The 21,944-nt window shown below is 35.0% G+C and overlaps 1 protein-coding gene across 1 annotated transcript in view; it reads right to left on the bottom strand.

Moving 5' to 3' along the window:
• UNC5C (unc-5 netrin receptor C) overlaps positions 1 to 21,944 on the bottom strand; it is a 346,592-nt gene that overhangs the window by 135,640 nt on the left and 189,008 nt on the right. Inside the window, exon 3 of the mRNA XM_063458624.1 lies at positions 2,309 to 2,530. Within this exon, the coding sequence (XP_063314694.1) occupies positions 2,309 to 2,530 (222 nt within the window). The remainder of the gene's footprint in view (positions 1 to 2,308; positions 2,531 to 21,944) is intronic.

Below are 21,944 nucleotides of genomic sequence, written 5' to 3'. Positions count from 1 at the left end.
GTTGGTGAATACCCGTATTTACTTCTGTGAAACAAAGAAAGAGAAACCTTTTTTTCAGAGTTAGTTCCCACCATTCTTTAGAATTCCGAACACATCCACTACACACAGTATAGTGCATTTGAAGTCTGTATGCCAACAGATAAACTGCAATAAGAAACCTTGGTCCACTCGAGACTACAGAGATGTTTACTAGAGTTATCTTTCTACAGCATTATACCAAGCAGAGTCTGAATCCCAGGATATATCTTGACCTTCTTACAAACTGATCTGGAATTTTATAACATGGAAAATTCAAGTCTGATCATTCATCTCTACAACTCGGAACATACATGAGATAAACACACATAATGCTATGCATTCTAGTAAATGCTAAGATAAAGACAAAATGTGCACATAGAAGAAATACAGTAAGGGCATTGCATATTGAAAAAGGGTTTGTATACACAAAACGTCTGTGTTTATGTTTTGTCCTTCATTACAATTTAGCATTTATTGCACTGCACTGCACTGCAATATTCTGTTTGTGTTTGTTCTGTTCCTTTATTGTTTATGCCTATACTGCCAAAGGAGCATGGTGGTTTGTTGAACGAAGCTGTGAGACCTACTCCTATACAGCAGCCTAAATCTTTATATTTTGTTTATTTTGTATTTTTAGAGCTTTTTATACTGCAGTAACATTCCCTATTTTTTCTATTTTTCTACAAATTGGTGTTAGTAAGAAAAAAAATACTTCTTTATTTTAATATAATGAGTGGGACTTAGAGTATTTGATGATACACGTGGCACCATTTCAGCTCTTTCCCTTAAATTTGAAAGACTACAATTTATTAACATTCACTGGCAGCAAGAACTATGTGTATGTGGTGTTATAAAATTAACAGTAAAAGCTGCTTAAAGTACTGCTCAGTTGATTAACTTTAAATCGTAGTTGACGATAATGCTAGACAGTACTGTTGTGGAGGTTTTTTACATGCTAATCCCACAAAATTACACTATCTAAAGGGATTTTATGATCAAATATTTTTTTCCTTCAATTCTGTTACTGATTTTACACAAATCATAGGGTCAAAAGTACAAACAATATATATTTAGCAGACCTGCAAATCATAGATTAAGAACACAGCATTCTCAAAGGTTTTTGAGTAAGTGATGCACAGCACAGTGGGCAGCACTGCCATTCAGCTTCTCCACACTCTGCATGGAAACAGTGAACGCTCCCCATAGAGATATATTGATTCAATGCATCTCTAGGAGGAGATACTGATTGGCGCAGCATGGCCTATGGCAAAGCATTAGATTGGCTGAGATTGTCAAATTTGATTATCTCAGCCAGGGAGGCAAAGCGAGGTGGGGCCAGCCACAATGAGCCACACATTTTTTTTTTCTCATTTATTTTTTATTGTCTTTTTATCTCTGTCTCACCCAAACAAAAACAGATTCTGTTAGTTCCCTTTCTGCACAAGCTGTTTTTTAAGTCCTTTTGAATCCCTCATGTTCACTAATGTTTCTGATTCTTACTGTTTCTAATTCCTTTCAGTGTTTTTTTTATTTGCTATTCATTTCACCAACATTTCTATTTTCCACAACATCCACTAGCATTTCCTTTCTGTGTCTCCACAAGTCTCTTTGCTACACCTATCCAATTTTTTTTAACTCACATGCTCACCGACTGCCCCACTACTCACAATACTGGGAAATACACACTCACTACTATGATATTGAGAAATATGTATTACTATATACTAATCTCAGGCTCATGGACATCCTAGGAGGGGCCCATGAGCTTGCTCCCAGGTCAAAGCATATTTTTTTACTAGGACTGGCCCAGGATGAATTGAGAGATTAACAAAATAGAAATAGAATTAAAAAACTGATTCTGGTGAAAAATATTTTGTAAAAATCATATTAAAGGAGAAACAGCATCACTTTATAAAATATAACACCAAATCTACTATATATTTTTTTCTTTCTGTCAATTTATTTTATATTGCACCTTATTTATTGTAGTCTTATCTGGAATTATAAAAATAAAAGATATTGCTAACAATGATTTAAAAAAAAAAACAAAAACAAGAGCTAAAACCTAGATGCAAGACTAGACGCTTTTTTTCTGCAAAAAAAATCACAAAATATTAGATATTACTTATTAAAGAAAGAAAATAATGGTGTCAAATTTGTATCTTTCGTAGTATTTGTATCAAATAGGATTTTTTCCTTTTATCTTAACTGTGTTTTATATCACAATCCTTTGATGAATTATGCTCTATGTGTAAAACTAAGAAATATAATGAATAGTTCAAACACAAACCTGAGGTTTCATCTACTCGTTCATCCACCACATGGTCTTTCTGATGGACCCATTCACTGTTACACTTGAAGTAGATCTGTGTAGCTGGGCTGGCTTTGCAGTACAAGTTAACTGGTTTGTTCTTCACAATGTAGGCTTCTTCTGGTTCATTGAGAAAATGGGGCAAAGGCTCTGGTGGATCTGAAGGAAATGTCTCTGGGAGTTCATGAAAGAAATCATCATCTGCAATAAAGAAACATCAAATTATTTATACGTAAAGCAGTCTATGAGTTCACAAAGCTATAAACACAGTGGTGTTTTTGTAATAGGCTATTGATACAGTGGCCACATCAATGGATTTCGATTCAACTGCCAAGATCATCAAGATTAGGTGGTCTAGAATTCGTCACATTAGTGGTAAATTGCAATTTTCATTATCTGCCATCATTGGAAGACATTTTACAAAAGTGGTTTGTTGACTTGGGTTTGAAAAGTGGTAGAAATGTCCTTTGTCATGTTGTCATTTTTTTTCCTTAATGTTCATTATCAACATTGAGGAGACGTTCGGGATGTGAACAAGGTGTTGTTAATTTTATTATCACTATATTACATAGGGGATAAAGTAATAAGAAGGAAAGTGAATTTTCTTCAAGTATGTCTAGAACAATTCCTTTCAAATGCTTTACTGACTTTTCAGTAGGGTTTGGGAACAAGTATGTTTTTGTTCTTTTTCCTGATTTGTGTTACATATAACTTTTTATTAGCACAAGTTTTGATTAGGATTTTTTCCTGCACAAAATGCTGGTCCAGTGATAATTCTTTATTAATAACGTATTTATAAGGCCTGACAGCATTGCATAAGAAAATTGGAAAAGAAAAATTAAATATAATGTGATTGTGAAATTATATGCAAATTCCTACAATCAGCGGCTTATAAAGAGCAAGCATGCAATGTTGAGTGTACAGTCGAAAGACAAAGTATACACAATGTGTTGACACCATTAAAATTAAAAAGAGAATAAAAGGAATATTTTAAGCATTATAATTAAAAAAAGACAGCAACATTTTAGTGTTTTCACAGTATAGTGTGTTAAAATATTTTGTTTCTTAATTGCCTCTTCTGTTCAAACAAATTTACTTAAACATTAAGTAGGAAACTTGTTGGAGATTTTCCAAATTTTGCAAATGTAGGTTTTAAAGCTATAGAAGGGGGCAAGCTATAGAAGGGGGCCAGGGGAGAGAGACTGATGTCCTCATATACTGATCAGCCACAGCATCATAACCATCTGCCTAATATCGTATAGGTGCTTCTTCTGCTGCCAAAAAAATACTGATGCATTGAGGCATGGACTACACAAGTGTTCTTTGATATTTAGCATCAATACATTAGCAGCAGATCCTTCCAGTCCTGCCATCTGCGGGGTGTATCAGATTTGTTGTCCCAGCACACCCCACAGATGTTCAATCGGAATGAGATCTGGAAAATTTGGAGGTCAAGGCAACACCTTGAGCTCCTTTTCATGTTCCTCGAACCATTCCTGAACTATTGATGCAGAGTAGCAAGGTGCATTATCCGGCTGAAAGAGGCTACTGCCATCAGGGAAAACCATTGCTACAAAGGGGGTTCATGGTCTGCAACACTCTTTAGGAAGGTAGTACATGTCAAAGTAACATGTACATGAATGCCAGTACCATTCCCAGCAGACCATTGCTCAGAGCTTAACACTGCCTCTGCTGGCCTGCCTTCTTCCTATAATGCATCCTACTCTTCCTCAGGTAAGCACCCACCTAATCTAAAATAAATGTTAATTTATCAGACCAGGCAACCTTCTTCCATTGTTGCATGGTCCAGTTTGATGCTCACATCCCCACTACAGGCACTTTTGGTGGATTACAGAGGTCATGGGCACTTTTATTGCATATAGAGCAGACCGCAAAGCACTGCATGTTTTTACACCTTCCTATCATGGCCAGCAATACATTTTTCAGCAAATTGAGCTACAGTAACTCTTCTGTGTGATCAAACAAGAAGGGTTAACTTTAACTCCCCAACTTCATCATTGATCCTTGAAGACCCATGACCCTGATGTTGTTTAACCAGTTGTCCTTCCTTGCATTACTTTTGGTAGGTATTAATCACTACATACTGGAAACACCCCACAAGACATTTTGGATATGCTCTGACCCAAGTCATCTAGCCATCACTATTTGGCCTTTGTCAAAGTCACTCAGGTCTTTTCTCTTGCTCATTTTTCCTACTTCCAACACATGAAAGTCAAGTCCTGACCATTCACTTGGTGCCTAATGTATCCCCATCCTTGACAGGTGCAATTTTAACAATATATCAGTGTTATTCACTTCACCTGACCGTGTTTTTAATTTTGTGGCTGATCAGTGCATAAGCTTTCATCCTGGATTTTCATTGTTAGTGTATAAGATTTCCTACCTCTTACAAACACATAAATATGTGACCATATTTGCTGGCAGCCACTCAAGCACGTTACATTGTAGGATTGCAGTGCTGAAGATGAATATTTTAACATGATTGAAGCCTCTCTTCCAAACAATGCCTGGTAGTCTTTTACAATTATTTTTTGCATCTACGATGACACATTTTGACTCAATGAGTAAATACCCCAAATAAAAGTTTTGAACCCTCAAATTTTGCAAATATAATGTCAAAGTTAAGCATATCTGCTACATTTTCTCAGGATATGCTTTCTACACATTAAGGTAAAAATTGGAATACCATAATAACGTGCAAGATTTGTTAACACTATACTCCACTCTAGAAATGTTGCAGATTGTAATTTATGATTTATCTCTACAGAGATTTGCCTATATCTCTCCAATAGTTAAAGAGTTCAGTGAGTTGAAATGGTCATGGTGCCCTCAGTCTGTATCGGCAACGTTTCGCTATGAAACACTGCACATACATAGATCAACCCCTCTGTTGTAACTTCACCTCTATCAGTATCATTGCGGTGTCATTAGTCAGCACTGAACTAGAGTCCTATGCACAGAATTGCAATTGGCTAAGAATGGTCAGCTAATGCTCTCAGCTAATGAATGGGTAGCAGTATGGGCCAGATGAGCTTCATAGCTAGACATAGAGGAGACCCAACACTAGTGAGCAACAGGTAAGGTGGCAAACTGTTTGGCACTACCGGTAAACAGAGCCAGGGTACTCCTAAGCACCGTTACCAGTAAAGCGGACTTAGTGGTTATAATGCTTGGAGTAACCCTCTCAAGGTGACTGATTTAATCATTTCTCAATCAAATGTTACCCCATTAGGTATTATGTAGTTTTATTAAGTCACTGATTTAATATTTTTGCATACGTTTTTGAAATTATCACAATCTGTTAGAAACGTTTTTTTATTAATTTGTCTACAGAACTCACAATTAAAGTCTGTGCGAATGTTTGTAGATAAATCATTCAAAAAAATATTTATCCCCCCTTATCTGTTTATTTGTCCGAAAGATCAAAATTGTCAATTAAAAAATAATAATAATAATAATAATTTGAAAGCTTATCCAAAAATATTAAATAGAGGTCTAAGTAACTTATTTATTAGAATAGTTGCAATGAAATTTCTATTACTAACACAAAATACACAACTGTGTGCGTGTGTAGGTATGTATACACCATATATTTATATATTACATATACAAACATAAAAAGCCATTATAAAACATGAAAATCAAGAAGCAAATATAACAAGTCAATGGCAACAGCGCAGTGCTCGCTTGAAGAGAATTTCTAAAGAATTTATTACTAATAATTATAGTGATGGATTTTTTTCCTCACAATTGTACTATATTTACCACAGTCCAAGTCACTCATTCTGCAGAAGCACTGCATATATTCCCTACATGATAATACTGTTTAGATTCATTTCAAATCTGCTCTAGCTGAACATAAAATCACAATTGTGACAGCATAATCCCTGCTTTGATTTGTTACCGCTATCATATACAACCGTGAATCTAGCGATTAGTTAGGAACAAAGAATTTAGGAATCTCAGTAATACAAGAAGGAAGGATTCACCATTCTCTTTTCAGCAGAATGTTCGACTGGCTGTATAAAATAGGGCATTCACAGATATACAGAGCTCCGTTTGCAAGCCTGCTAGATTGTGCTTTTACTCTCGAGATTGCAGATAGACAACAAAATAACATTACTAGAATGAACTGCATTAATAGCCATGTTCAATTATAGGTCGGAAGTCATTGTGTGTGATATGCTCCCTCTTTAGAAGTCATTGTGTGAAAATGGGAATCCTCTTCAGCTGTCCCTGAGAAATATAAAATAATATAGCAATCTTGTTTTTGTTTCATTGTATGCCAGACCAATTAGATTGTCTAGTACCATCACAACCGCATGATTGCGTGGAACAAAATGGGACAGGTTAATGGAATTGGCCAGGAATATAAATTGACAATTTATATAAGTTTGATGATATTATATACCTATATAACATAAGAAGGCTTGTGATTCGTAGCAAAATATAATTAAATGGTAAAAAATTATAGTCCATTTATATTGTTTTGTACTAAAAATTGTTGGTATATATATATTTTTTTTTTTTTTTGCTGTCTACGTGATACATGTTTTAAATTTCATCTTATCAATATGAGAAGTTATGGTAGAAAGATGCAAGCTTGATCACCAGCCTCCAGGAAGAAAAATAAATTGCATGGGGACACTCCATAATTGAAATGAGCATTTATTAGCCTAGATTAGATATTAGTTAAATGAATCATAGGCCAATTAGACATCATTTAGGAGAGAGTGACAGGCAGTTTGAAATATTACCACTAGGACTAGACGTGATCTCTAGAATGTGTGGCTGACCGTTAAGAGGCAGAAGAGAAAGATGTAACATCTACATCAATGAGAAAATACATTTTATGCTTATTAAAGTGACCACATATATTGGAATTACCCTGTCTAAAAGAATCCCCTGTTGGCCAATAGGCTCAGCTGCCCACTGGTTGAATTGCTTTTGCAGTGACTGCTATGCTAAATGAGATTTAATGATGTGAAGTTATTATCAAGAAATTACGTAATTATATATACATCTGTATTGTATTATTTCCCAATTCTATATTCAATAACCCTGAATGGGAAAAAAAAAATATATTCTTTATTTCGTAGATTTCACTTATCATTTTTTCTCTTATTCATGGATTTTATTCACAGGGAGATAGAACAAATCAGGGTTTATTTTATACAGCTTATTAGACTTATTTAAGATGAAACAAACAGTTTTTCGTTCCTCTATCTCTCTGTTTGTCCATCACTTCCTTTCTCTATCAACTATTTATGTATCTGTCTATCTTTCCGTTTGTCTTTCCAACACCGTATCTTTCTAACCCATCCTTTTCTTTCTATCTCCTTTCATCCGTCTTTTTATCTCAATCTCCTTTGGCTCTCTCCCTCTCTGCCATACTACTACCTTCTAGATTGCTGATTTTACTATTAAACATCAACCATCATTTCCTGGCAGCTTACAATGAATGTATCAGTTCATTTTCAGATAGTGAATAACTGCATGTGCTCGATTATAAAATATAGCATCAATTACACTTGTTTGGGGGGAAAAAAATGTTTACAGATAGAATTTACAGGTGAGAGATTAAACTTTATTTTAAATTGAATGGTTACAAGCCTAAATTTATTTGCATCCGTTTGCTTATTACTCAGCGTGATTAAAATACACTGCGGCTTGAATGGTTTGGCTAACCGGAATTTACAGAATGTTTTTCATGTCTCTGCTTTTTTATTTTTCCCTGTTTCTCACGGTAGCAGGAAATAGCAAACAGAATTAAGATTGTTTTGAAGTAAAGTAAATAACATGTATTATGTAAAATAGGGGGCATATTCCCATGGGAAGGTGTAAAGTTTTGCTTTTATTTATTTAATCTTTCCTCAACAAATGCGTGGATGGCAGTATCTCCTTCATGTTATTTATTTAGTTATTTGAGAAAAACACAGAGAAATAAAATCTTTCTAGATTGCTCCATAGGAACTATGCACTGACTGTCATAACTATCCAAGTGCTGTGTCGGTAGTGTCTACGGTGGTGGACCCTGAGGACAGCATGGTGCTGCTCAAACTGAAGAGGATTGAACAACCTTACTGACGACCTTCCTCTGGCTCTATAATTAAAAATTGCTTGCTGTCTGAGAGTTCTTTGGAGGTCACTTTATATAAAAGGAAATTTTGTGGATCACATTGTTATTTATACAGTTAGGGAAAAGTCATCAGACAGAAATTCTTCTAGATTCCTGCTTGGTGTTGCACTGAATAAACCTCATCTAACTGTGAAATTGCTTGCTGGGCTGGAGTTCTTTGGAGGTTAGTGGATGTTGTGAGAAGCTACTCTACTCTGTTGGTCCACCTTTTAACCCAAAACCTAATTAAAGATGGACACGTATTGGCCAAATGTAAAATATGTTTACTATTGTATGTCCCCAAGCCACAACCAGGCTCCGTTCATACATTAAAACAGTATGACTCATTCTCTGCTTCAATGCCCATTCTATTATATTCCTGCACACAAATATTGACATGGATACTACTGAGACATATGTGTCAACTTTCTAAAATTAAGCAAATCTCTTTGGAATCACACAAATAGATGTCTGTCCATACTCAATGAATGAATATAAATACTGTTCTCAGTTTATGGCGCTCCACATGTGAAGCTTTGATAAACATATTTTTCTTGCTATGCTAAACGATGGACAGTAGATGAATTGTCCACTCATTTTAATGTAAGCGTCGTACTGTAGATATCATGGCAATGAACAAGCTAAGGGACCAGTATCATTACTAGTTGTAAACTGTATGCTACTGTTAAATAAAATGCTTCATATTGACTTTTTTCTAGACTTGTACTGAATACGGTCTTTTATTATGTGTCCAGCAAAGGGATCGTGTCCTCCGCAAAGGGCGTATTTGTCTTAAAACGATGTTTGTTCACTAAATAAGTCAGCAGTAGGAATTATAAAGTGCAAATCTAAAGCAGAAGGGGTTCTGTAAAAACCCATATTTACACACCTGGGTGGTATAAAGTTGGTCTGCTACACAAAAGCACAATACAAATGCAAAAATATAGTTTTTCCTATATAACCCTTTTCAACATATAATTTTTTCATAGCTAGTTATGAGCAAAATTCCATATCGCATTAACATCTGCAATTTTTGATAGATTTAGTTTATGTACTTTCTATGTCAGGCAAGTCCAATCATTGACATTTATTTTACTTAAAGCTGTCCCATCTGTAGAATTATTCCAACTCCCACAAAATTCTATTGAAGTATGTATTTCCGGTGAGTATCGCATCGTGGGACACTTCTAGGTTCAGAGCTATGACATTGTCCTATTATAGACCAACCATGCTCATGCAGTTGACACTGTGGGGTTAAGCTAACATACATGGAATGCCCTGGGTGTGCAAAGACGGTAGGCATGCCAGAAGCATAAAAAATATATAAAAATGACTGTGAACTTTTGAAAAATAAATACATAACACACAGTTAAGTTTTAGTCAGTACGGGTTATGCAAATAGCAGTTACACTTCTGTTTTGAGAAGTACATATTCCATAATCTACATTATCTGGGGATAATGGGAGGTAAACTTTAGCAGCCAATGGAAACTCCAAGGCCAATATCGATATACAAAACAGTATCCAGATGATGTTGTGTTTTTTCTAGTGCTAATGTAACACTCCAGAATCACTAAATGTTCCAATGATGACACACAGATAAGTAGAAGGTCTAGTTGTTGGCGCACTTCTTTGTTGGGACAGGAACATTCTTTAGATTCCAATCTATGGAATAATATAAAATGCTTCCGACCTTCAAAGATGATTTGTATAGCTAATATTTTTCTATTCTCTATTTGATGACCCATTTATATTCACGAAGGGCACAAGTTCTTTAAATCATTTTTAATGTAAACTGTTTCACAAAGTAACTTGAGTTTGCGCGCATATCTGAAGAATTGCAAAGATAATAGTAACTTGCCACCTTAGTAACAATACGTTTGGGCAAAACTGTTTAAGATAGCTAGTTTCTTTAAAAAAAAAGCATTCAAAACTACAGGAAATTGGAAAGTTTTCTTCCTGGTAAATAAATATTTTAGGTAGAATTATCAGATTATAAAACATATACACAGATTTTGGATGTTTATTTTATATAATTGGTGACCTTAAATGCTAAAGAGGCAGGTCTGACTTTTTGGTAAATAATGCAGAATTTTTTTTCAGGGAGGGGCTGGCAGTGAGTAGAAATGGCAAAGAACAAGTATTCAGAGGGAGGGAAATATTGATTGTAGGTGGTGATTGCCATTTTCACCCTCCCCGCTGGCTGCTCTCACCCATTAGGGGAGGGGTTGACGGCTAGTGGAGATGACTGGAAATAGGTAATCAAGGTCATTAATTAGGAGATGAAAAATAAAGAACTTTTGGCATTGAAAACATTTATTACATTTTTTTATATCAGAGTATACATTATTGATGTTATATATATATATATATATATATATATATATATATATATATATATATATATATAGTGAGTTTTAATTTTACTGTGTTGTTGGAAATGAAATAAAATTATTGGCCAATTGTAAATTGTGAAAAAAAATATTAAATAGATAAATAAAAATGTCAAGTCCTGTGCTACTAGCTATGGGTATAATTTATTCACCACTGCATGCCTGGAGGGTCCAGGGCACACAAACCAGGGTTGAAGGTCTACTTGCCAGGGATGAATTTCCACTTAATAATTGCAAGTGGACAAGTAAAAATATGGAACCCTGATCTGGAAAACCACCATAAAATCATTGGTCATTACTGATAGTTCTAATTGCTCTGAGTAGTGAAAATTAAAATAGAAATATAATAAGTAAAGAAATGCCTGGTTTCATAAACACTACAAATTTTAGTTCCACACCACATATTAATTATTTTTAGTTATAGTTTATTTTTTAGATATACGTAACATATTTACAGAAACATCCTATGCAGAGGAAAAACATAAAAAGAACAATTGAGCATTTTTTAAAACATACTCATCGAATATGCTTAGAATACATTTGGATTCTGTTTATTTGATTCTGAAAAGTTTGATGTCTAGTATCTACACACTGTACAATAAATCTGCATGTGCTGTATAATACATTTAGATTTATGGGCCAAAAAAAGTCCATGTATGCCAATGTTTATCATAATCAAAGACAAATGAGTCTTATCTGTGTTAGGCAAATGGAACTCCAGTAGACACTGTGATAAACTGCTAGAAAAATCCATCATGTTCCATTTGTATGCCTAATGTGGCACTATTTCATTAGAAGTGGTTATTATTTCAAACTTCTGAAGTCTCTTCAAGTAACAGCAAGACAAAAAGGCTGTTGTCCATGAGTAATTTATCCCTGCAGATCTTTAAATTGTGCTAGGCGTCCATTAACTAAATTTTGGAGGAAAATAATGATATCTACCAGCCAAGCTTGGCACAGAAACAAAAAAAGTCTTCACATAAATGATAGACATCTCTTTACTAGGCTGTGTTAACAATGGTGAAATATGGCCTCCAAGTAAGCGCTGGAAGCCTTAAAGGGATACTATAGGCAGCCAGACCACTTCATCTCATTGAAGTGGTCTATATGCTATGTACCTGTAGTTCTTACTCTGCAATGTAAAACTTTGCCGTTCTGCAGGAACATAAATGTTTATGTTGTAGGGATTAAATGCATCTAGTGGCTTTCCCTCTGACAGCCCCTAGAGGAGCTTCTGCAGAAATAGCCAAATAAAACTTGGCTATTTCAATCAGACGGTCTCATAGACCCCATCTAAGTGATGCATTGCAGCACAGAATTTTCCTGCGCATGTGCACTAGGCCCTCAATGCTTTTCTATGGGAAAGCACTGGATTGGCTGAGATCATTAAGATTCATGATTTCAGCCAAGGAGGCAGGGTCAGCCATAGAGAGAGCAGTGCAGCAAGGGAAAAAAGGTAAGTAAACCCAACACATTTGTATTCCTAACACTATAGTGCTCAGTGTTCCTTTAATAACCTTGTCTGGCATACATCTATGGTAAAACCACAACATCCTGGCTAGATATACACGTCGGACTACAGTTCCATGGACAGGTTGATTACAATACTTGGACTTTCGAAATAAAACCAAAAACACACAGAACAAAATTTGTCCTGATATATTTTCAGATAAAAAGCAACAAGGATACGTGCTGATCATGCAGAACAGATATCAAAGGGCATGTATAAAAAAAACATAATTCACGCTTCGACAGAAGTCCTTGGGAAAAAGTACAGTAACTTGTTACATTAAATAAAGCAGTTTAGCTTCAGCCTTGGTTTACTAGTAAGAAAATGAAGGCGTTCAGGACATGACATTATTTGAAGGTCTTTTTCTATTTTGTTTGTTTTTTGATAAGTATTTTATTATTAATAATATTGTTATTGATGTTACTGATATTTATCCAGTGTGTAAGAATTTAATCAACAATTAAAAAATATGATGTTTTGGGGAATCAAACTAAAATGCTATAGATGCAATACATAGATATATGCATTTTGAAACAAAGTAAATGCAGGTTTCCATCAATAACCACTGCTACCATATAATATAGAATTCTGTTGCCAGTTTTCATTTAGAGCTGTAATGTATAATGTTTTATATTTGATGGTCAGACACGTATTTACTGTAATAATAATATAGCCCATGATTCAGTTGTGATATTATTTGCATATAATAAGAATAGAACAAACTAGCATAATCAATTGTATGCTACATGTAAAATATAATTAGTAACAAAATAAATTGTTTACAAATTCTATTAAACAATAATTCTATTATAGTATTGCTGTTTAATATAATTAGCAATCTGACTGTAAATATTATATGGGATATCAAATATGCCAGCACTGGGAAATCCAACAAAGTGATGTTTTCTGATTATGTACATTCATGCCACTTTAACAAATGCCCACTCTCTAGCCTCACAGTTTGGAGTGATTTCCGTGATCGCTAAAAGACAGTCAAAAGACAGTGAGGGGAATTTGTATAAGACATTCTAGATTAAAAAAAAAGTAATATAAGCAAAGGTCAAGATTGAAGTGACTATGGTATGAAAAAAAATAATTTTCAAAAAATCTAATCTTTTTCTTTTTTTGCCTACATTTGCAGTGATAATTCTTTAAATGTGCTGAGCTGTTTAAAATAAGCATTTTAAGTACCCTACACTTCCTGTCAGTCTGGTGGTCATCCTGCCTCACCACCAAGTTTAAACACTGAATTTGTTCTTGTGGGATCTCATGGTTTGGGAGTGGGGTTTTTTTGTTCTCTGTTATTCTAAGTTTGTTTTTGAGTGACTGCATTTTGCAGTTAATGGATATGATTTTTTTTTTATTGAGTTATGTTATGTTATGACCACTTTAGATGGTTGGACAACAAAGTGGAATACTTTCAAAAGTCCCTATAAATAATGACACATGTTGGGAGTGTGATAACTATTTCTAATGCTATAATTATATGGGAACAATACTCTGCATTCATTTAAAGCACAAAAGGGCATTTAATGGGAATTTTCTTTACTGTACACAGATATGTGTAAAGGATACTCAAACTGCTGGATAACAAATCCAGCAATACGAGTATCAACTGGAAATCTAAATAAAAGGAAATAATATAGTTACCAATAAATAATAATAAATATAACAGTATAAGTGTATAACCGTACTCCCAAAAGGTCAGAGACAAATTAGAAGTCACTACTGCCAAATGGCTAACCTTCAATGCTTAGGTCTCAATGGTTATCTGTAATAATTCAGACTCCAGACTTTAATTCTATTCCACGGTCAACGTCTGAAAAGTAATAAAAATATATATATATATACGCCCATAAACCTAAAGCCTGGTCTGAAACCTGCAATGACTTTAAATCCACGTAGAGAAAGGTAGCCTGGATAAAATAATGTTGCCCAATTAATCTAGGGATGCAGGTCAACCTATAGGGGTGAGTGGGGTTGAAATCTTAGGTGGTACCTTAAGGCAAAGGACCACACAGTATGGATAAAAGCTGGATAATGTGATTCTTCCTATACTCCACAGTAGACACAACATATTCAGTTTGCCGTTGGTTACAAATAAAAGCTAACTTAGTGACAGGCGGTTGAACTTGAATAGGACTGCCAAAAGATCTCACAGACCTGTAGTCACTATTAAGCATAACCCTTCCTAAAATTGTAAATGCTCAATACCCACTACTCAGTTAGGTTGAAGACCAGAGACGAAGGAAAAAGGGACAGACTAAGAATGCAACATACTAATGTGCAGAACCATACTTAGAATGTTGGTTGCCTGCACATGGTGATAGAGTGCCCTTTGAGACAGATGAAAGATAGAAAGAGGAAAAAACCTGATGCGCGTTTCGGTGCCACAATAGTGCACCTTCGTCAGGGGCTAAGGTGTGCACAGATATGGGATAAGGGCTCAAATGCAGGACAGTTGGGCATGTACTGTTTGAGCAAGTTTGACTTTGTGTTTCTTTCTTCATTTAATTTCTATGGAGACAGCATTCCCTGGATGACTTTCTGATTAGAACACAGTTACTGTCCTATCACTATTGCTTGGTATGGTCCTCTGTTTGGCTCATAGTTGACTGACCCCGATCCCTTGTTTCGGAAGATTTAAATAATTTTAGAATTCTTGAACAAATGTCTCCTTTATGTTGTGATACTGAATTATGCATATGCATGGCAATTAGTTTGTTATTTAATATATATTTACAAAAAGAAAGTGTTCCAGAGACGTCTGTTTACCTTGTACAGGAAAACGTCAACCATCTCTAAAAAACACAGCTTTTACTAAAACATTGTAGGTAGAAAAATTATCCAGATCATTTATTTATAAAATGTATATGTCTTGTATCTTTCTAAAGTGTATTGGATGATTGGTTCGCAAGTGATTTTTCGTTCTTGCCTTTCTTATTTCTATATACGTATGTCATGCAGTAACAGTTTTATCAGTAGATTATTATCTAGAATACTATAAGTCAGCAAAAATAGGCTTCCCAGTTCATGTCCTGTCTACTTTTACATTTAAATTTCTCTGATGGTTTAAGTTATGTGTTATTTTATTCTAGCTGCATCTTTCAAGCAACACTGTAAAAATGGCTATTTAGTATAGAAATACATGTTTTTCAAATTAGTTCAAAATGGAGTACTGGGTCACCTGGAATAGAGACAGACACATACAAATGAATATAATGTTGATGTTTCTATTTCTAACATAGGTACCAGTGATGAATGCTGGAATATTTCCATAGCAGGGTTAACATACCTCTAGAGGTGCCTCCACAGCTCAACTGACTCTCCTTGCCAGTATTTGATTGGCACAGCACAGCATTTTGTCACGCATGTTCACCAGCCTCCTTATGCTTCAATATTTGGAAGCGTTGGATTGGCTAAGAACATCGACACTGATGATCTGAGCAAGGGAGTCAGCATGCCAGCACGGAGATCAGTGAGCTGTGGTAAGTGAGGTAAGTGAAACTTACTTTTTAAATGCCTACAAAGGGGGTGAACACCTACACTATAGCGTTAGGAATATGTGTTTGTATTTCTAACCCTATAGTATTCCTTTAAAAAACAGCAGATAAAAAAAGTAACTATTCTTTGGTCAGTTGAGAGCATTTGAATTCTAGTCAACCATACGGAACACAATTAAGATATATTTTCCTTGTTATCATCAACTTCTAGAACCATTTACTAGTATCACTAAAACACAAAACTAGATAAATCCATTTCATAGAGATATCTCAACTCCTTTCAGTGTGATCATTTATATAAACTGACTTGCCTAGTATGACAATAACATCATGAATAATATTGCAAGCTCTTGTTCAACGTATTATAGTCCATAGTATATTATCATTGTGCTACTTGGAAAATAAGCTATAGTGTTCCCTGTTCGCAATAATCAAATATCATCTTGTGGGTGGCAGACTTATATATTCATTAATGGAGCAGAGGAGGTTCCATACAACAGCTCCAATGATCCAGAATTGTGGAACGGAATGGTTAATTAGGGATATAATGAATATGAAGCTGTAATTTGGTTTTTAATAAGACACTGAGGAGGATAAGAGACTCAGATCCAACAATGAATTATCTGAGCAAACACAGCTTGCAGAAGAAAATGAAGAATTTTCTTCTTTGTAGTCTTGTCAGTTACTGCAATTTGCACTCATTTGTTTCAGAATTATTGACACTCAAACTGATATATATATATATATTTTTTTTTTTCTTGCTCTTTTTTTTTTTTTTGATGAGTTGATGAAAAATATTATACATCACCATGCGTCCTTGGCTCAGTCTCCTACCTTCTAGCTACACAAATGAAGTTCACGGAAAATGTCAAGTACACTGAAAATGTCTTGAAGTGAGATTGCAGTTTCCGTTTAGTTGAACTCTTATCACCCTGCATGACCTCCATGGTGGACTTCATACTGCAAGACCTCTAAGTGTTTTATTTCGCACTAGACAAACATTAAATGATGTCGGCAAAATGTTCGCTTTTTGTGCCCATTCTCTACGCAGCGAGAGGACTGCAATTTCAAAAATGTACGTAAATTAGCAAACTGAAATTTTAAAAAAGGATTCGGAATTTCATCCATTCTGGATAGTCAATGTAAACTGTTTCGGTCAACCAACACATAGTCACAGTTTAATAAACAGGAGCTATACTTTCAGAAGATCTTATATTTTAACATCCTACCCTATTAAAAAAATAGATGTAACGTAAAATAGATGGGATAAAAAGAAAGAAACGGATGACAATAAAGGCATCTTGCTTCCAATTTGCTTTGTTGAAGCAGATTTGTTTTCAAAACAGTTATATATGTGTGATCTATCTGTGGTATATTCTCACTCGTCTCCTGACAAAAGCACTATTAGGCTGTCACTGATAATCAGCCGGAGGCTATGAAGAGCCAATTTTGTAATGCCTTTTTGTTGCCAGTTAGGATCATCTGAATAAAGGCATGGTCACATTGAACTCTCTCTTATGATTTATTTTCCAATCTTTTTCTATAGAGGACAGTTACTCCTTAATTGTGGTAGAGGGAATGTCAGATGAATGAGTTGATAATCCTTTTATAACATTCTATCGGAGGAACAAAAGCAAAATATTTTATCTGATGTGGCTGCACAGGATGTGGACCCCTGTTCCTCTGCTAGAAAAAGTAACAAGCTGTTTAATTCCATGCGCACAAAACAGAGTTTTTCTAATAAAATAAAAAAATCTTCTCTGCCAAACTGTCACAATGGATAATTTTATTGGCCTTTTGCCCTGCAGGAAGCATGGCAAGGCCCAATGTGCTCAATATTTAATATGCCACAGCTGCCTTGAAATGTAATCTTGGAGAATAGAAGATGCCAATGCTCATTAGGGTGAAGGATTTCGTTTTTATTACAAGGCTTATTATTTCTTGGACGGGTGTTGGCTAGAAGAAGATATCCTTTTTTTGAGGCCTGGTAACAATATGAGTCATTATTAAGACACTATGTCAAGCGTGAGACCCCAAATTGTCATGACAGGTTCCTTCATTAAGAAGTCTTTTACTGTTCACGTTCATTCGCGCCAAGGAGACTGACCAACCAGGGCCAGAGATTAATGAAACGTTTTATTTACTTATGTATTTATTTAGTGAGCGGTGAAGTCAAATTCTGAAACACAGACTTCTATACTTGGAGTAATCTCTTGAAATTGCAATTCTAGTTTCTTTGCAGAAAGATATTAAATCTTAATCTAATCTGGCAGGAGCTCAAGCAAACACAATTTGTTTTACAGATAATTCAGACGGTATTTTGTAGCTTCGACATTCCAACTACTTACAACTTCAGTTTATGGTTAAGGGTAATTTGGAACTGGGATAATGGGAATTACATTAGCAGGATTATTGAAAGGTGCCACTTGCAGTTCTTCATTATATTTGGTCCATTACCCTTATTGGATAGAATGAGACTACATCTGCACGCCAGAGTTATTAATTGGAACCCTTGTGAAGCTGCTAACTTAGCACCGCAGAGACCCGGTCTCCCATTGGCTGCACACACATCTATCTAATATCCCTCACAGCAGATATGGTTTCCATTACCCTACTTGCATATCTGGATAGACACTGCCAACAGAGTTTGGTAGCCGCATGTATGAGATCGGGAAATGCCGTATGTTATAGGCAGTAAATGATGTATGCTAGGCTAAGAACATTTTCTGCAGATATTGAATGATAAATATAAACTTGCTCTTGGACCAAATAATATTATTATAGCCTATTTGTTGTTTTATTAAATAAAAGACAATTCATCTTAAAGTTCAGAGATTATGGGACAAGGTGCTCCCATTATTCTCTTATTTAAAGCTCCAGGATTTGTAAACCATCCCTATAGATATAAGCCTTCCCACTTTTTTCTGTTTGACCAGTCATTTCAAATCTGACATAGACGTACTGTACCTCAGTCACAGGTCACTCGCCTCTCTGAGAACTCATGTACACATATGTATGGCTGGAAGTGGTTTCCATCAGGAGAATAGAAGTCTCATTGAGGTTTTACATGGTTGAAACTGGCTTTGAAAACTGAATAAAATATAATGATGGGCCCGCCATAACACAGCATCATTTGCACTGTGCAGTACAGGTTTATTAGCATATCAGAGAAATATATAAACATTTCAATAATATAATAGCTCATGCTTTGTCCTGTCTACACTTGTTAGAGAAATGGAAGTAAAGCTTTCGGCGAGTTATTCTTGGGAAATCTTTAACCTAATCCTGCATGAAGTAATAAGCCACATTGCTCGTATTAGCTTGACAATCACTTGCAACTCTTAGCTCTGTCTCCAATCAATAGGCTAGCTGGTTTGCTGGCCTGGAGATCAATATTAAGTGCATGCATGACTTTGTCCTCGATTACAGGAAAAAAAGCAATTCATGTTATTACACTTAATGGCTATGAAAACAACAGGGTAATTCACCTGTGACATAGGTTCTGTCACATACTACTTCCCCTCCAATAATGTTAAGCAGTGAGGCTTTTCTATACGCTAAATGTAGAGACTTTATGTTGCTAGGAGGATCATTGCTCAGTTTGGATACAAAATGCTATTGACTCGGGTTACTGACAGTTGCAATTCAGGGCCCATGGAAGAATACATTTGAGTCCCTCTCCTCTGATTGGATAAACCCTTCTCTATCACCTTTAGAGGTCTCTCCATACTTTGCAAAGACATCTTAAGGGGACATGCTCGCTTTATGTGTGATGGTTAAAGGTAGATATTTTTACTTGAAATTCTATCCTTAACTTGTGGTGTTCCATTCTCCAAATGCCTGCACCATTGTTGTACTGTCGTATGAAAGGACAACACTGAGGTGTATGGATGATCCCTAAAATCCTCCATATTTGCCCAAACTATAAAACTAAAAATACAATCAGAACTTTAAGAATGTGTTGCTTAAACACGATCAGGGTTATTCAGTAAAGTGAGAATTTAAGGTGAATTCAAAGCCAATTTCAAATTTAAGGTCAACATAGCTGAAATTGGAAAACCTTCTAAGTCAGCAATGCTTTCAGTTTGGCTACTCTGGTCTAATATTTGAAATTATCTTTAAATTAACTTTGAATTCTCAATTTAGCGAATAACCCTGTCTATACTATCAGGCCTTTTATGTGATCACTAGTGAAAAAACCCACAGTGATTGACAGGGGTTCAAAATAGGAATTGTCCTGCCAGATTTGGGACAGTTGGCAGGTATGCTGACTTTTCATACATTGTTGAAGGGGAATAATTACAAATATTACTTTGGAAAAAACAGGTAAGATTTTAGAGGCAATTGGAGAGAACATCTAGTTTGTACAGAATGCATTGAAGACATAAAAAAATTAATTAGGGCAAAAATATTAAAATACAGTCTTTATATTCTAACATTAATAATGTATCAGAGGTGTTAACGGGCAATAAACTATATTAAAAAAAAAATCTACAATTTAAAGTGTCTTACAATATTTATTTTAAATTTGCAATTGCTACATTAATGGATTCTGTGACCTAATAAACAGAGATAAAATATATACGTGAGACAAATATTTTTATATATATACTCCTTGGAAAAAGTTACTTATTTTAAATTGCCGGCTCTGACATTCTGAAGCATAGCCTTGGGATATAAAAGAGCAATGTCTGTGATATTCAACTAAGCTGCTTGTTTTACTTCTGTAGTAAACTCTTATTTTATGAGCGTGATCTCTAGATACCCCAGAATTATTTATCTGATGCAATAAGCAAGTTCAAATATGTTTACATTCCATTTTAATTATTTTTACTTTATCTGCTTGTGGAAGGAAGCAGTAAAAATATATTTACGGGCCCTTATAAATATGAATTTCTGCAGAAAATTGTTTGATAACACAGTTGTTTTTTTTTCTCCAACTCTGAAGTAGCTGCTGCATTTTTTTTAATTTGCTTTGTGATACTCATATATGAAAACATCGCACATAGGCCTGTAGACTGTAACCAGCAGCTAAGTGGCACAGAAGGATGCTAAATTATTGTCATGTATTGCATGGGATTAGTTTAATGCATGATTATGTGTGTTTATAATAACATTTATCCTTCAGGAAAACGAATTATGCCGGCGCAATGTGTATCTTATATATATTTTTTCTCCACTTTGGTGCTAGTAAAAATGCTGGCAAGTACATATATTATTTATATATTCAGCAAAAATTACATTTCTGTCTATTCCAGATTATTTATTCATTTAACATTACTTATACCATGCTCATACTGAAAGCTCTCTACATATATACTTACAATGAGTAAATTGAAAATACAATTACAAAGCGTATAAACTCATTTATTATACGCAAATATTTGATTTCATATTCAAAGGGTTTATTCACTATACAGAATTGTAGAGAATAAAGTGAATGGCACGACTTGGGCTTAAGTAGTCAAGTTGTGACTATAACTGGAGTTGGAGAATTTAAACATATCAATAGTTGCAGGTGTCAATATTTAGATTTTAATTAAATGCAATTTACTGGGTTTAATAAACAAAACCCTAAGTGGTAAATGCATTGGTATTTGTCTTTCCAAATGAATGCAGAAAAAAATCCTCTATAATTCTCCTATCCCATATGTGCCCATTGCTGGTTTTCACCCAGCAGAGAAATTATTTTTTTCCATTGGGACCCTTGTTTTGCAGATTAACTGGACACACTATCCCCACCCTTTCAACTCCTTTAAAATGCAGAGAGCTTTGTGACACAAAATACCATGACAACCTCAGAGCATTAATGTAGGTAGGTAAGGAGGACATGGCTAACCAAGCTACTGACCAGATATACAAGTGTCAAGCTCTTATTCTGGCCCACTAAAACTCTTAACTTTGCCATAATAAAGTATATTGTAGGGAGAGTGTGTCAGGTTGCTATTAGAGCCAGGGGGTAACCCCTATAAATAATGAAAAGAAACAGTATGAACAATTGTTAGTAATGTTTATTTTTTAAACTTTGCCAAGATGAAAAAACACCGGATGCTGTTTTTGTTGTTAAAGGT

The sequence above is a fragment of the Pelobates fuscus genome, chromosome 6 (assembly GCF_036172605.1).
Source record: "Pelobates fuscus isolate aPelFus1 chromosome 6, aPelFus1.pri, whole genome shotgun sequence".
Classification (NCBI taxonomy): Eukaryota; Metazoa; Chordata; class Amphibia; order Anura; family Pelobatidae; genus Pelobates; species Pelobates fuscus.
Note: the sequence above shows the minus strand (reverse complement) of the source record. Positions and strands in the feature narration are given on the sequence as shown.